Source organism: Netta rufina, assembly GCF_964035555.1.
Source record: "Netta rufina genome assembly, chromosome: 2".
NCBI lineage: Eukaryota > Metazoa > Chordata > Aves > Anseriformes > Anatidae > Netta > Netta rufina.
This window is the reverse complement of record NC_140124.1, coordinates 140,078,499-140,093,811: the sequence shown is the minus strand read 5'-3', so window position 1 is coordinate 140,093,811 and position 15,313 is coordinate 140,078,499. Positions and strand designations below refer to the sequence as shown.

The 15,313-nt window shown below is 39.5% G+C and overlaps 1 protein-coding gene across 1 annotated transcript in view; it reads left to right on the top strand.

The window, feature by feature from the left end:
• The window catches only part of ANGPT1 (angiopoietin 1), a gene marked incomplete at both ends in the record, with an annotated part of 194,545 nt that overhangs the window by 79,673 nt on the left and 99,559 nt on the right, over positions 1-15,313 (top strand). The window contains 2 exons of the mRNA XM_084282716.1: positions 9,850-10,005; positions 13,770-13,891. Of these exons, the coding sequence (XP_084138842.1) occupies positions 9,850-10,005; positions 13,770-13,891 (278 nt within the window). The remainder of the gene's footprint in view (positions 1-9,849; positions 10,006-13,769; positions 13,892-15,313) is intronic.

Sequence of the window (15,313 nt, the reverse complement as noted above, 5' to 3'; positions counted from 1 at the left end):
TATATAAGTTACTGAAATTGAAAAAGTGTTTGCTTTTGTAATAACTTAAATTAATCACATTTGAAATGACTAATAAGTTCAATTTATATTGATTTTAGTTTTTTTATTTGAAAGAAGGAAAGCTTTTAGAATTTTATTTTATTTTATTTTTAATAAAACTGAAAAAAATTGGAAAGATTTCTTGAAGATACCTTAGTACAAAGCTCAGATAGAATTACCAGGCCAGTAAAATCAATACTTGGCCTAAGTCAATACACTGTCTTCTATATGCCAGATACTTCATGAGGAAGTGAAACTCAACCTTCTTGCTTCCATAAATTATCCATATATTAAATATTATACTACCAAGTAAGTCTAACCAGTGCAGTCTTCTGGTGCCCTGAAACAAAGAACTTTGTGTTCCCTGTATGTCTTGACTGCTATACCAAGAACTATTTCTATTCATATTAAGTACAGTGCTTAATAAAATTACTTTTGCTTCCAGTTTCCCAGGATTCCAGTGGGATACTATACAATGTAAAGCATTTTTCCACCATCATTACCTATTATTACCTATTACATTTTATATACTTTCCTGTGTAACAGAACATGGTACTGAGATGCCAAGCCACCACTGGAGCATTCAAGTATCCACATTCAAATATCAACATTCAAGTATGGTTCACACAATATTTTCTCAGATGGGTCTGCAGACTGCATCCCTATTGAGGTGCAGAAAACATGCATTCAGAAAACATCCTCAGTGACTTCTCTGATTTTGTTGATTTGGTCTGCACAGAACAGTCCCTCTAATTTAGATAATTTTATTTTAGTATATTTTTTAATTTGTTGTTTTTAATAAATAATTTTAATCCTCTTTTTTATTGACTTCCTTCTAAAAGTTTTAAGAGATGAGTTTTCCAAACTTCTTCCCATTCCAATTAAGATTTTATTATAGTGTTTGCTTCCATATATTAAGTCTGTAAGCATAGGTCTGAAGTATAATAATAATAATAATAATAATAATTAGAAGAATGAAAAATAAGGAAGAACCATAAAATACCACTTAGTCTGCCTATTCTTTACCTAAAGCATTATTTTTAAAGTAAAACTCCAGTGATGGAGTTCCCACGGTTTTCCAGAAAAATTCCAATTAGTATTTTATTACCTACTGTGGTGGTTTTACTCGGGTGGGCGGCCAACCTCCCCCACAACCACTCTCTCACTCCCTCTCCTCAAAGAGGAACAGGGAGAAAATAGAATGAAAAGGGCTCAAGGTTTGAGATAAGGACAGGGAGATCATGCGGTAATTATTGTGATGGGCAAAACAGACTCAGCATAAGAAGATAGTAAGATTTATTGTCTATTACTAACAAGCTAGAGAAGCAAGAAACAGAGGATAGAAACCTTCCCCTCCTCCCCTCCCCAACATCCACCCTCTTCCACCTCCTCCCCCCGAGTGGTGCAGGGAACGGGGGAGCAGGGGTTATGGTCAGTCTATAGCACTTCTTCTCCACTGCTCCTTCTCAGTTACTCTCATCCCCTGTGCTGTGGGGTCCCTCCCACGAGATGCAGTACTTGATGAACTGATCTGGCATGGGCTTTCCACAGGCAGCAGCTCTTCCAGAACTGCTCCAGATATGGGTCCATACCATGGGGTCCATCCCTCAAGAGCAAACTGCTCCAACCTGGATCCCACACAGGCAGCAGCTAACCAGGTAACCTGCTCCTGTGTGGTCTCCTCTCCACGGGCTACAGGTCCAGCCCAGAATCTGCTCCGGCAGGGGTCTTCCACAGGCCACAGTCTCCGCCAGTGCAGGTCCACCTGCTCCACCGTGGTGTCCTCCACGGGCTGCAGCGTGGAACCCTGCTCCACCGTGGTACTCCATGGGCTGCAGGGGGACATCCTGCTTCACCATGGTCCTCACCACAGGCTGCAGGGGATTTCTGCCCCAGCACCTGGAGCACCTTTCCCCCTCCTTCTTCACTGACCTTGGCGTCTGCAGGGCTGTTCCTCACTCCTCTCACTCTCCCAGCTGCTGTGTGGTGCAGCATTTTTTTCCCTGACTTAAATATGCTCTCACAGAGGTGCAAAACAACATCACTTATTGGCTCAGCTCTGGTCAGCAGTGGGGCCCTTACTGCCCCCCCCCCCCCCCTTAGTGCAGCCCATGGGGCAGCTTCTAGATTCTTCTCACAGAAGTCACCCCTATGGCCCCCTGCTTCCAAAACCTTGCCACATAAACCCACTACACCTATACTCTTAGAAAAGTTTTCTCCTAACTGCAAAAGATACACTTAACTTACTGCAGCTTCATGGATATGGAAAACAGATGATTCTCTTTCTCTTTGCATCCTTATGTCCTTGTAGTCATTTACTTTCCTATTAGTTTTTTTATTAAGCTAAACATTCCTAATTCTTTCATTCTTCTGGAGTTATAGATGTTTTTCATCTTCCTAAGACTATCCCAAGATAATATATCTCTCTCTTGAAATCCAACATTCAGATCCAGAGACAAAATTCCTGCCGACAATTCACTGATGCTGGATGCAGGAGAGAGGTTACTTCATGTGTTTTGAAATAATTTTTTACTTTTGTTATGCCTGATTTCTTCTGACAAAAATGTCCAGTCCTGGTCTCCTTTTGTTTCTTCTGAAAGGAAAACATTATGTATGTATACATTTACGTAGCTGAAGGATTATTCTACGTTCATAATAAACTTTTATTTAACTAAAGGTTGCAAGTGAAGGTTGCTGTGAAACCAAGTTCAACCACCATGAGGACGAGTATCAGGATAGAGGAAGTCACCTGGATTACAGGACATATCACTCAGCTGAATGGAACTGTTTGGCCTCTATGTGCCAAGAATGCAGCTGTGGTTTCACTGGTCACATACTAAAAGAAACAAGTAGTGGTTATTTGTAGTGGTGTGCTGCCATACATATGAAGATATATTCACAGTTTATCTATATAAATCTTAAGCAGGCTATAAATTAAACATGCATTATCATACACTAATTTTTCCTGATGGCAGTTTTATTGTAAATCTCTATTAATTATGCTTTATAGCCAGATAGTAAACATGAAATGCCAATGGTTCAGCCTTCACAAAGGCAAAGTATCTTTGAAGTGTTTAGAAGACTAGGATTGGGAAAAATAATGGTATGAACATTTCCCTTCAGAAACACATATTTTCATTTTAGCATGAAGAGGTTTGGAGTATATATATACTCTGCAAGTCATTGTTTCTCTGCTAGAATAGAATTCAGAAAAATAAATCATTGTGATTTAGGGTTAAAATAAAAAAATATCTAAGTAATAAATCAAAATTATGAGTCACAATGTTACAGAAAGTAAGAAATTAAGAAACGCAAGTACAAAATATTGAATAAATATGCAAATAAACTACTGTCATTAAGGAATGTTTTAAAAATGAAAACTTTTTTTTTTTTTTCTGCCTTAAGGCTAGAAGTTTGAGTATATTGTATTTAAAAAAAAAAAATGATTAAACATACTTTCTACAGCCAATTCTCCTCTTAAATATTTGTTCAGCTAATTTTGAGTTGCTGGGTTACCCCTTGGGCTTCTTTTAGAATTGAAAGCCATGTATATTATATTAAAGTGTAATTGATAAGCTATGATTTCTTTGTGAAAGCTTCATATACCAGATACTACAACAGTCTCTTCTGTGAGTCCAGTTTGCATATCAGCCATCTGAAGTTTTCACTTTGGCTTACTAATGGTTCATTTGCTCTGTGGGCCCTCTCCAGAATTAAATGGGGGACCTGGTCATCTAGGGTGTGGAGAAGGCTGAAGTAGTCCATGACTTTTTTGCCTCAGTCTTCACCAGCAAGCACTTTAGCCACATAGCCTGGGCTCCAGAAGGCAAAAGCAGGGACTAGGAGAATGAAGAAACTCCCACTGTAGGAGAAGGTTAAGTCTGAGACCAGCTAAGGAACCCAAAGGTGCACAGGTCCATGGGACCTGATGAGATACATCTGTGGGTTCTGAGGGAACTTGTGGATGAAGTTCCAAAACCCCTGTCCAATATATGTGAGAAGTGGTGGCAGTCTAGTGAAGTTTCCACTGACTGGAAGAGGGGAAACATCACACCCATATTTAAAAAGGAAAAACAGGAAGACCCGGGGAACTACAGGCTAGTCAGTCTCACCTCTGTGCCTGGAGGGATCATGGAGCAGATGCTCCTGGAAACTATGCTAAGGTACATGGAAAATGAATGACTGGTGAAAGCCAACATAGCTTCACTAAGGGCAAATCATGCCTGACAAATCTGGTGGCCCTCTACAAAAGGTTACGACTTTGGTGGCTAGGTACAGAGCAACTGATGTTATCTACCTGTACTTGTGCAAAGCATTTAACACTATCCAGCATGACATCCTTGTCTCCAACTGGAGAGACATGGATTTGATGCATAGACCATTTAGTGGTTAAGGAATGGGCTGGGTGGCTGCATTTCAAAGAGTTGTGGTAAACAGCTCAATGTCCAAATGGAGATCAGTAATGAGTAGTGTTCCTCAGGGGTTGGTATTGGGATGGGTGCTGTTTAACACCTTGTCAGCAACGTGAAGAATGGGATCAAGTGCACCCTCAGCAAGATTGTGGATGACAACAAGCTGAACAGCACGGCTGACATGCTGGAAGGAAGGAATGACATCCAGCAGGAGCTTGACATGTTTGAGAGATGGGCCAATGAGAATAACATGTGGTTCAACAAAGCTGAGTGCAAAGTCCTGTACGGGGGCCAGGGCAATCCCAAATATGAATACAGGCTGGGCGATTTGTTGATTGAAAGCAGCCGTGATGAGAAGGACCTGGGGGTGTTGGTTCAGAAGAAACAACATGACTTGGCAATATGCGCTTGCAGCCCAGAAAGCCAACTCTATCCTGGGCTGCTTCAAAGGCAGCGTGGCCAGCTGGCTGAGGGAGGTAATTCTTCCTCTCTACTTTGCTCTCATGAGACTCCACTTAGAGCACTGTGTTCAGTTCTGGGGCCCTCAGCAGAAGAAGGAAGTGGACCTGTTGGAGTGAGTCCAGAGGTGAACCACGAAGATGATCAGAGGGCTGGAGCACCTCTCCTACAAAGACAGGCAGAGGGAATTGGGGTTATTCATCCTGGAGAAGAGAAGGCTCTGAGAAGTCTTTACAGCAGCCTTCCATTGCCTAAAGGGAAAGGTGGGGAAGGGACTCCAGAAAAGGTGGAGACTACAGAAAAGGTGAGGAGGGACTCCTTGTCAGGGAGTGTAGTGAAAGGACAAGGGGGGATAGATTTAAACTAAAAGAGGGTAGATATAGTTTAGATATAAGGAAGAAATTCTTTGTTCTGAGGGTGGTGAGGCACTGGCACAGGTTGCCCAGTAACGAGCTGTATATGCCCCATCCCTGGAAGTGCTCAAGGCCAGGTTGGGTGGGGCTTTGAGCAACTTGGCCTAGTGGGAGGTGTGTTGGCCCATGGAAGGGGTGTTGGAACTAGAAGATCTTTAAGGTCCTTTCCAACCCAAACCATTTCATGATTAATATGCTTCAACTTTTGCCTAACCCTGAAGAGGTGAGGCAGTGGGACCAAATGGTCATTGTAGGTCCCTTCCAATTGAATTATTCTATGGTAAATAGGTGTCCTGTGGTCAAGCCACAACAATAGGATTATTTTTCTCAGCGATAAACTTCTTCCTACCCCTTTGGCTGCTGCAAAATTCAAAGAAATTCTATGGTATTCCATATATTTGAATTTTTTCCAGCTTATTCCCACTAAGGCTGTTTGTGTATTTATAAAATACAATTATCGATATTACTGCAAATGCTGGTTTTAAACCTGACTCCCTGAGGCACTTTGTTGGTATGAGGAATGATCCCCCCTCAGACAGACAAACTGACAAAGAAGAAATGAGCTTTCATTGTTTGCTAGTACAGTATTACTGTACATCTTCTGGTATGGAAAGCAAGACAACAAAACATCTTATAAAAAGTCACTGGTCTCTTGTCTTTCTACTGTTACAAATGCTGTGCTATATATGATTAATAGTCAGAGAGGGAAAGCAGTCTATTGTTACTTTAACTTGCATTCTCGTGCAAATGCATTGTATGAAAGCCTAATGTCATCTGGATATCATAGCAGACCTTATGATACAATTACATGGGACCAACAGTATTTGATCAAAGTAAAAGAAAAACCTCTTGTTTTATTTATAAGCCATCTGCCACAAACCATTATCATTTACTTAGGCACTAACTTGCAGTTTCCATTTTAATAGTTCTGTTAGTGTTTGGGTGGTTTCTATGAAGATTATTCAATAAACATTGTCCAGAAAAAGCTAGATACTTTTAATGCATAATCCTCTGGAATGTTTATTAAACAATAACACTGAACCTTCTGACAGTTTTATTTCTGAGAATGTTATAACGTTATTATGCATCCCACCAGTAATTCTTCATTACTGAAAACTCCTGTACAATGTTATGAGTCTTACTGAAAGCAGATGCAGCCGAATTAATAACAGGGACATCAATGCACAATAGAAAGCCATACAGTGGGAAGGGTGAGATGGGGGGTAAAGAATGCAGAAAAAGCATTCTGTTTCACTTTTGCAAAAAGTAACTGAAATAAGTATGAGTAGTATAAGGATTAGAAAATCCAAATGTACAAAGATTAATCTGAAAAGATATATTTACTATTTAATGCAGAATATCTGGACAAACTGATTTAACTTAATTATTAGGATGAATAGATTTTCAAGAAGACTTAAGACCCTAAGCAATTTTAGATTTACTCCTGTGAATGGCTTTCTGTGTGTGACTTACTTTCTGTGAAGCCAGCATTCAAGGATCTTTTAATCACCTGTTAAATGGATGATATCCTTGTTAACTAATCACAAAGAAAGCTCAGTCTAAGGTTCAGTAAACTCAATACAAAGCCTCTGAATGAGGCAAGGCTCAGATAAAACTGTGTGCTTTGCCATAATGAACCTAGTAAATGCTGGTTTCCTGCAATAAAAATAATAGGTGGAATCTTCGCATCTTTGGGAATTTTGCCATTGATTTTAGCAAGGCCAGTATTGCAATGAATAAAACTACCAAGCAAACTAAAAGAATTGGTCAAAGAAAGGAAAGGGAATTAATGTACCAGAACCTCTGCATTGTTTTAGTCTTCCTTCCACTCTCCCCTGACTGACTGAACAGCTCCTGGTACTCCTAAGATGTGCTCACAGAAACTATTGTGGCAGTTTACTGAACACCAAATATTTACAAAAGCATTTAATGAGTAATTCTGTAACAGGAAAATCAGTTTTGTTGTTATAATGAGACAGTTTCAGATTAAACCACAGGGTGTTTTAGGGGTGAGTAACCAAGGGCAATTGCCCAAGACTGGAAACCATGGGGAATGTGCTAGACTACAATATGCCTCAATCTCTGCCTGTGTAGAGATTTTTGCCTGTGCTAGGCAAAACTTGCTGCAGCTCCACATAGATGCAGTGATATACTTCAAATGTAAATCTTTCTGCATTTTTGGCAAAGTAACAAGCAAAGTATTTAGTTAGAATTATAAATATGTTTTGTCTTTTTACATTTAAATCCATTTACCCATTTCTTTTTATTGATGTGTGAAATTTTCTGATGTTTAATAACTATAGCCACTATATTTTTGCACGGGTTTTCCCAGACATCCATATCACACATGCATCACACGGCCCACATACAGTAAGTGAGGCAGTTTCAGAAAGCTACAGACTAACAAATTATGCACTGCACAGCCACAACACTTATGTGCTATGGTCCTATGTGAAAAAAAAAAAAAAAGACAACAGATATAAGGAAATTTATGATGTGTTGGTATTTCATCATGGGCGGAACTTGAAGGCCATATGTTTTATCAGGAGCTGAATGCTGTGAGAGAAATCTGAACTTCTTGTTCAGGTGTTCCAGTATCTGAATCAGAGTGTGGAGAAGAGCAACCATCCAGTTTTCTGGGGTTCTTCCACGGGGATTATTTGCAACCAAGCAATAATGTAGAAATAAAGTTACTGGTTATAAAAACACCAAGAAACAAAGAAAATACACTATCTGAGAAAATACAATATCTGATGTAAAAGAGAGATACAGGCAGAATATTTCTGAAGATAAAAGATATGTGATAGATTTGTAATATCTCCCTTGAACTAGCTGAATTTCTGTAACATCTCAGTAATAAATTACAACAAAGCAGTGAACTTACACTGGCAGTGGAAAAATGGAGACATCCACTGCAGACTTTGTTTTTCAGAACCTAGAGTTTTCTTTGGCTGTTAACTCTCATTTAAATACTTATCAGGATATTCAACAATAACTTGTCCCCACCAATTAAAACACTCTGCAGGTTTCTAGCCCAGAGTGGTCACCTGAGAATTCAAGCAAACATTTTTGTGGTCTGATACTGTAGGACTTCTACTTTGTTTTTCACCATCATGTGTGTTAAGCACTTCATTAAGTGCTTCTCCAAAAATGGGCCTAAAAAGAAAAAAAGAAAAAACAATACACACAAAGAAACAAACAAAACCAAAAAATAATTTAGTCATTCAGAAAATATCTTACAGTATAGCAGTGCTCTTTTTCTGTAAACATGTTTTTAAAACTAATAAGAGGTGCACAGTAATGATCAAATTTGTAAGAAATCTCTTGTAATCTCAGCTGATGTGGCTCATCAGAACATCTACAGTAGTTACCCTATCTAGTAGTTATCTATAAGCACAGGAATGCTTATAGATAAGATGAAAGTAGCCCTTCCTATTAATCACACACTGTATATCTGACTCCTGCTTTCTTCAGTCTTTAAATCAACTCCATCTGGTTCTTACTATTTAGCCATGCAGCTTACCTTTCATAACAAAACATGCTTACTGCTGCAGAAGCAAGTCCAATGTGATTAAAATTATTAGGTAAAAAGCGGTTGCTTAAGTCTGGAATCAGCTAACAATAAAAACACATGATCAGCCACAAAATGAAACATAGGACCAAATCTTCATTGGGTGTAAATTGGATGAACTTTGCTGATTTCAGTGGAATGTATTGCAGCCAATGTCCCAAGCCACTTTTCTCTGTGTTAATACTTTTTGAGCACATCAAGCAAGATTTCGTTGTTCATAACAACGCTTATATGTGTAAGAAACAATCTCATCATAACGTAGACTAGTCATGGATTTATAATCTTTTATGGCAGAGCCAGGGCCTAACTATCTAGAAGGAAATTACTCTGCCTACGTTAACTAAAGCAAACATAAGCAAAAATTGTCCCTTCCTTGGGGGTGCTTAGTTTTTTTAGAGATTCCTAATTCAGATTCTTTTCAACTGAATGTAAAAGTAAGCCAAACAGTATTTAGACAATACAAGCAAAGGAACAAAGTAGCTTTCTATGTCTTTTGCTCAACAACTTCCTTCTCTTATTCCCATGACACTGTCTTTATTTCTTTACAATTTTGAGGACATAGCTACACTAAGCTGCTTTCCCTGTGGAACAGTATGTGAGAATCTAACCCAGTAACAAATCATGTTGCTGAATGACTGTGAGGAAAGGTAGGTAAGATCTCTTCTAGTAAGGAAATACAGAAATACTTGTTACGATTTTGACATACATGGAGGCAGGCAGGATCTGGTACAGCTCAAGCCAGCAGGCTGTGATACTTGGGAAAACATGAGGACTCAGAGACTGGAAGGGGCTACCCAAATAGTCAGGTCCATGTCCTGGTCACAGGGTCAGCAGAACTCCCCCTGAAAATGTTGAAATTTTTGCCTTTGGCAAGAATGCCAGCTATGCATCTTTATGTCACCAGAAGGCCTGAACAGGTAAAAATACCACAGCTACAACCCTTTCTCTTTTACAGCTTGAGAACTACATTGTGGAAAACATGAAATCGGAGATGGTGCAGCTGCAGCAGAATGCTGTGCAGAACCACACTGCCACTATGCTCGAGATAGGGACCAGCCTCCTCAGCCAGACAGCAGAGCAGACAAGAAAACTCACGGATGTTGAAACCCAGGTATGTTCCCGAAGAAGTTTCCTAAAAGCTGTTAATTGCAGAGAACTTTCACCATCCTCCTTCTTTTCTAATAAATCACCAAACAAAACTTTTCAACACAGGGCTCCAAGAAACATACACACTCTCTGTTTATTGGTACAAACAGCAGTGATGACTGACACTTTTTATGTGTCTGTCTTTGATTTCATTTGGTTGGCATATTTAGCTTTGTGTGTGTAAGGCAGGCTGGACAGGCCAGGAAACTAAATCATTTGACTTAAATAACTATTTCAGTTACCAACTGTGAATGATACAAGTGTCAAGTTAAATAATGAGCTTCAGGCTAAAATAGAGCCTTTCTTCTTCATTATTATTTGCCTCTATTATTATTATGAAGTTTCTTTACTTTCTACAAGATGTTTCCAGCTGAAATGTAATGTAAATTAGTAGCTTTTACACTGTGGAGAGGGACAAGTTCTTTATAAATCACTCTATACTTATTATTACTCTGAAATTGTATAATATTGCATGAATTTAAAGAGCTATCTTCATATGATTCCTAGCACCAAAATCACTTATTTGGTTCAAATGACAAGCATATCACTGCTATATTGCAGAGTACAATTTCATATTGGGCTTATTGCAATGATATGTACAGCTTTTTGACTACTACTATCAGTTTAAAATGCATACTTTTTTCCCAGTTTTTGCCGAGTTCCTCTTGATCTTCCTAAAATGTGGTGTGATTAATGCATTGCATATATTTGGTTTGTTTCAGTAGCATGTGTACTTCTTGAGAGATAATAATGTTTTTACTCACGTTTACAATATCATTACCATGTTATTATGTAACTGCATTACAGCACACTGAAAAACTTCAGCAATTATGAAAGACAGATGCTTTAATTATCTCTAGCTAGGAATGATAGGTACAAGCTGTTGCTACATTGCCTTATGCAAGTTCCTTTTTTTTCCTTCATCTTGGTTAGTAGACCAACTAAAGTAACATGTTAAGCTTTAATTACCACAAATTTAAAAAGACGGCCTATTAACTTATAAGAATGTTAGGGAAAGTATTTAAACAGAGTATCTAAATCAATACAATAAATGCATCTAAATTCAACAGGAAAAGAAAAAAAAAAAAAAAAAAGTGAGGTGAGTGAGGTGTAGGAACTTTTGTTTATATTCCCAAAGACCTACATTGTTATACATGTTGAGTACTCATTTGCTGTTCCCTCATCCAAGTAGGTAACTTGCATTGTCAATGTCTCACTTTCCCATTGAGGAATAACTTCATGGTAGAGGCACTGCTAGCAACTTCCGCCTTCTTATGTGTGTATCTGTACTCTATATATAATATATACTTGTAACTGAAGAATTTAAAGGATGCTTAAGTTACCAGTGGATATCCACCTTGGGCAGTCCTGGCTCTGACTTCCAACTCCATGACAGCATCTCCTACCTTGACTCTCTCATCAGCATGAGAAAGTCCTTGTAGTCCCTGGCTCTACTAGCAATCAGAAAAGAGTGGTAAAGGTGGCTCCAGAAGGTGAATTGCTCCTTTTCGCAATGATGGAAGTAGACAGTTGCATGGCTGTGGTGGGTTATGATGTTGACTGGTTGCCAAGGGACCACTAAGCCACTCCTCTCCCTCAGCAGGACGGGGGAAGAAAGTAAGAGTGGACTGCTCTAGCACAGGTTCCCCACAGTCATCAGTTCCTGCCGGACCTCCTGCCCCAACATGGGCTCCTCTCTATGGGCTGCAGTTCTCACTGGGAGTCTGCTGCTGCGTTGGCTGTCCATTGGCTGCAGCTTCCTGCAGCTTTCACCTGTTGTGGCATGGACTCCTTCAGAGGCTACAGCATGGATAACTGCTCCAGCATAGTCCTACATGGGCTGCAGAGGGACAACCTGTGTTATCATTATACTCTCCATGGACTGCAAGAGAATCTCTGCTCCAGTGCCTGTAGCACCTACTCCCCTTCCTTCTTTACTGAACTTGGTGTCTTCAGGGTTAGTTCTTTCACTCCACTTTCCCAGCTACTCTTGTACAACATTTTTAACCTTTCATAAATATGTTATTAGAGAGTCATAACCAGCATCACTCATTGGCTCAGTTCTGGCTAGTGGTGGGCCCCTTTTGGAATAACATGGAACTAGCTATTTTCAACATGGAGCAGCTAGCTCCTGGACTCTTCACAGAAGCCAACCCTGCAGCCCCTGTGCTGTTACATAAACACAGTATGTTGGCAGAGATGTGAAGGTCTGCAGGATATAAGATTGAGAAAGACAGGCCATGATTTCTTGCCTGTAATATGTAGTACTTGCAGCACTTGTAGTACTTGTAATACTTGTAGTATTACTGCCTGTAATATGCAATACTCATACCAGAAAAAGGAGACTGATGGACTCGAGATACAGAGCCTACTGCTCCTTAAATCTCACTGACCCCTCCCAAATCCTTATCTATTCAAAATCCCACTGTTTCCCCTTAGACTTTCTTTTACACCTGAAACTGCACTGAAATCTTGTAGGCTGCTCCACAGATGTGTACTCTTAGGAAATCTATAGGTGCCTTCCTGTCACCTTTAACCCTTGCCAACCTTTGTAGTAAACCATCAATTCCTGCTAGGTCCCTCTGAAACTGTGGTGATGCCTCCTGGCACTTCCAAATATATCCATCTCAAACAAAAGAGCTGCATACTGATCAATTCCAATTTTTTCAATCACTGTATTTTATAAAAAGGACAATTCTAGTTGCTCTGTGAGCATCAAGAGTTTCAGACAAAATTAAGACACTATGTAGATTGAGAACCCTTTTTTTTTTTTTTTTCTCTTCATGTTCTGTAATGTAAATTCCTATTAGGCATGCATGAGAAAATCTTACTATATACTATATAATCCTATGATGAGACTGATACTTGGCCTTTCCAGAAAGGTCTGATAGGTTCCATTAAAGAGGAATCATGTAATCACTTCTGGAACTGAACATCAGCTGCTGTTAGTACACATACCTATGAAAACTATTTATACACACTTGTCCAGACTTTATATAATGAAAGATGATATACCAACAAAATCAACCATCATTAATTAATGATTTTTTATTATTTTTTTTTTTTTTCACTTCTCAACTATTTAGTTAGCATCTATTCCTTTTCATTTGGTTGAAAATCTTCTTTTGGATTGAGGTACCTACTAAAACATGCGCTATTAATACAGACCAACCCTAAGGTGAAAGACAATTGCATAAAGCAATATTTAAGATCACAGCCTTCATTTTCTTAAAAATGTGTGTAAGAGGGCAAGTAGTGATAACATAAGCAGACACCAGACTTCTGCCAACACTACACAAGAGAGATCTCAGGGGAAAGTTAAAGTAGGAACTCCATCTATAAAACAGCAGATTCAACACTTTGGCTTGAATCCAAGTGCTCTTACAGTCTTCTGGTTTAAGCATACTTTATAGGAATGCATGTTTGAAGCATGCCTCTTGTTCTTCCCAGTGAAATGAAGCTTATTTGGCAGTTACCTTTCCTTCTTCTGCTAGCCTAGTATTTTTCTATAGCAAACAGGGTGCCAGACTATCAGCTGTTGCATATCAGTGTAGCTTGATTGAGTTAATTTGCACCAGTTGAGCTGCTGATGTTAAAAAAGGATTTAGAAATCAAGGTCATTTCTGACAAATCATCAAATCAGAGTGAAATGACTACATTAATGTTTATGTTGCTATAGAAACACAACCAAGACAATATAAACATTAATGTTTCTAATTTATCCCTAAGGTGCTAAATCAAACATCCAGACTTGAAATTCAGCTACTAGAAAATTCACTGTCAACATACAAGCTAGAAAAACAGCTGCTACAACAGACGCATGAAATTCTGAAAATTCATGAGAAGAACAGGTAAGAATGAGTAGCTGATCTCTTAAGTTCTTTCTCTTTTCATCATTAAGTGGTCTGTGCATACTTTGTTTCAAGCAACCAATGGAATAGAAGAAGCAAATGTGGTAAGTACAGGTAATGTTTATGCAATGGTTAAAAGAGCTAGGGTGTGAACTTACACTAGCTTCTTATGACAAACGCAAGTTGACTTTTGCTGCTTTTTTGTTTTCACTGTAAGTTCATATCTCAATTTGTTTCATGACAACTCAATCATATGACTGTAGCTTCTGCTACTCAAAAACATAAGGTTAACTTGTATGCATGTTTTTAAGCAGACTAGAATAAATTTTGAGATCACCACCTAATTCGAAAACCCATGCAAAGCTGAAAATCTTCAGAATCTAAATTTAATGAACACAAAGATCCAAGAGGAATCTCTCTCTTTAGAATAACATTTCATTCTGTATCACATACTTGGAGCCATACTATATTTAAAAAATAAGTGAACAATAAACACGTTGGATTTATGCTGAAATTGAAAAGAGAGGAAAAAAAAAAATACAGTACACCAACTCTTCAGCAGCACATAACTTACCAAGCTGTGAAGTTTCCCTTTCTGTGTTAAAGTATTTTCATGAATCTCTCAAAGACCCTGGATTCATTTGTGAGGCTATCTTCATAGTTTAGCTCCTAAACTGGGGTGCATAGCAGCTGATGCACTGACAGCACACCCAAACCACCCAAACAAGTAGTGCCACAAGGAACTGAGTGGCTGAACCAGTATAAAGCCCAAGTTTGGGCACCTCTCCGTTAATGCCTGAAATCCTTGCAATTGCAGCCTGGTATCTCAGAACAGGGTGTGCACAGGGAGATGGTTTGTCAGAATTTCTCTGATGTTCCTTCCTCGTGATGCTTTTCCCTGGCTCCCACAGGGGTCCTTCCCTTGGACTGCTGTCCTTCAGGATGAGATTGCTCAAGTGTGGTGTCCCATGGACTGCAGGGGGACAACCCCCTCCACCGCCCTCTGCAGGCTGCAGGGGAACTTCTGCTCTGGCACCTGGACCACCTCTTCCCCTCCTTCTTCACTGACCATGCTTTTTGCAAGGTTGTTTGTTCTACATTTTCTCCTCACTGCCATATGGTGGTTTTGCCCTTTCTAATATGTTGTTACAGAGGAACCACCAGCATCACTGCTGGGCTCATCTGTGCCCTGCTGTGGAAATGGCTGCCGCTGGCTGTATTTGGCATACATGTAGGATAGCCCCAGCCTCAAGGGCAGTCCTGGCCTCTTCCTACATAGGCTCCATCAGACTTCTACCCTCAAGCCCCATGTCCAAATCTTGGACACAGACACCCAATACAGTGGCATAAAGCCATCTGCTTTCGTGGCTGCCTGTCTAGAAACCTGCTGACATTATTGCTGTCTCTGTAACAGTCATGTTT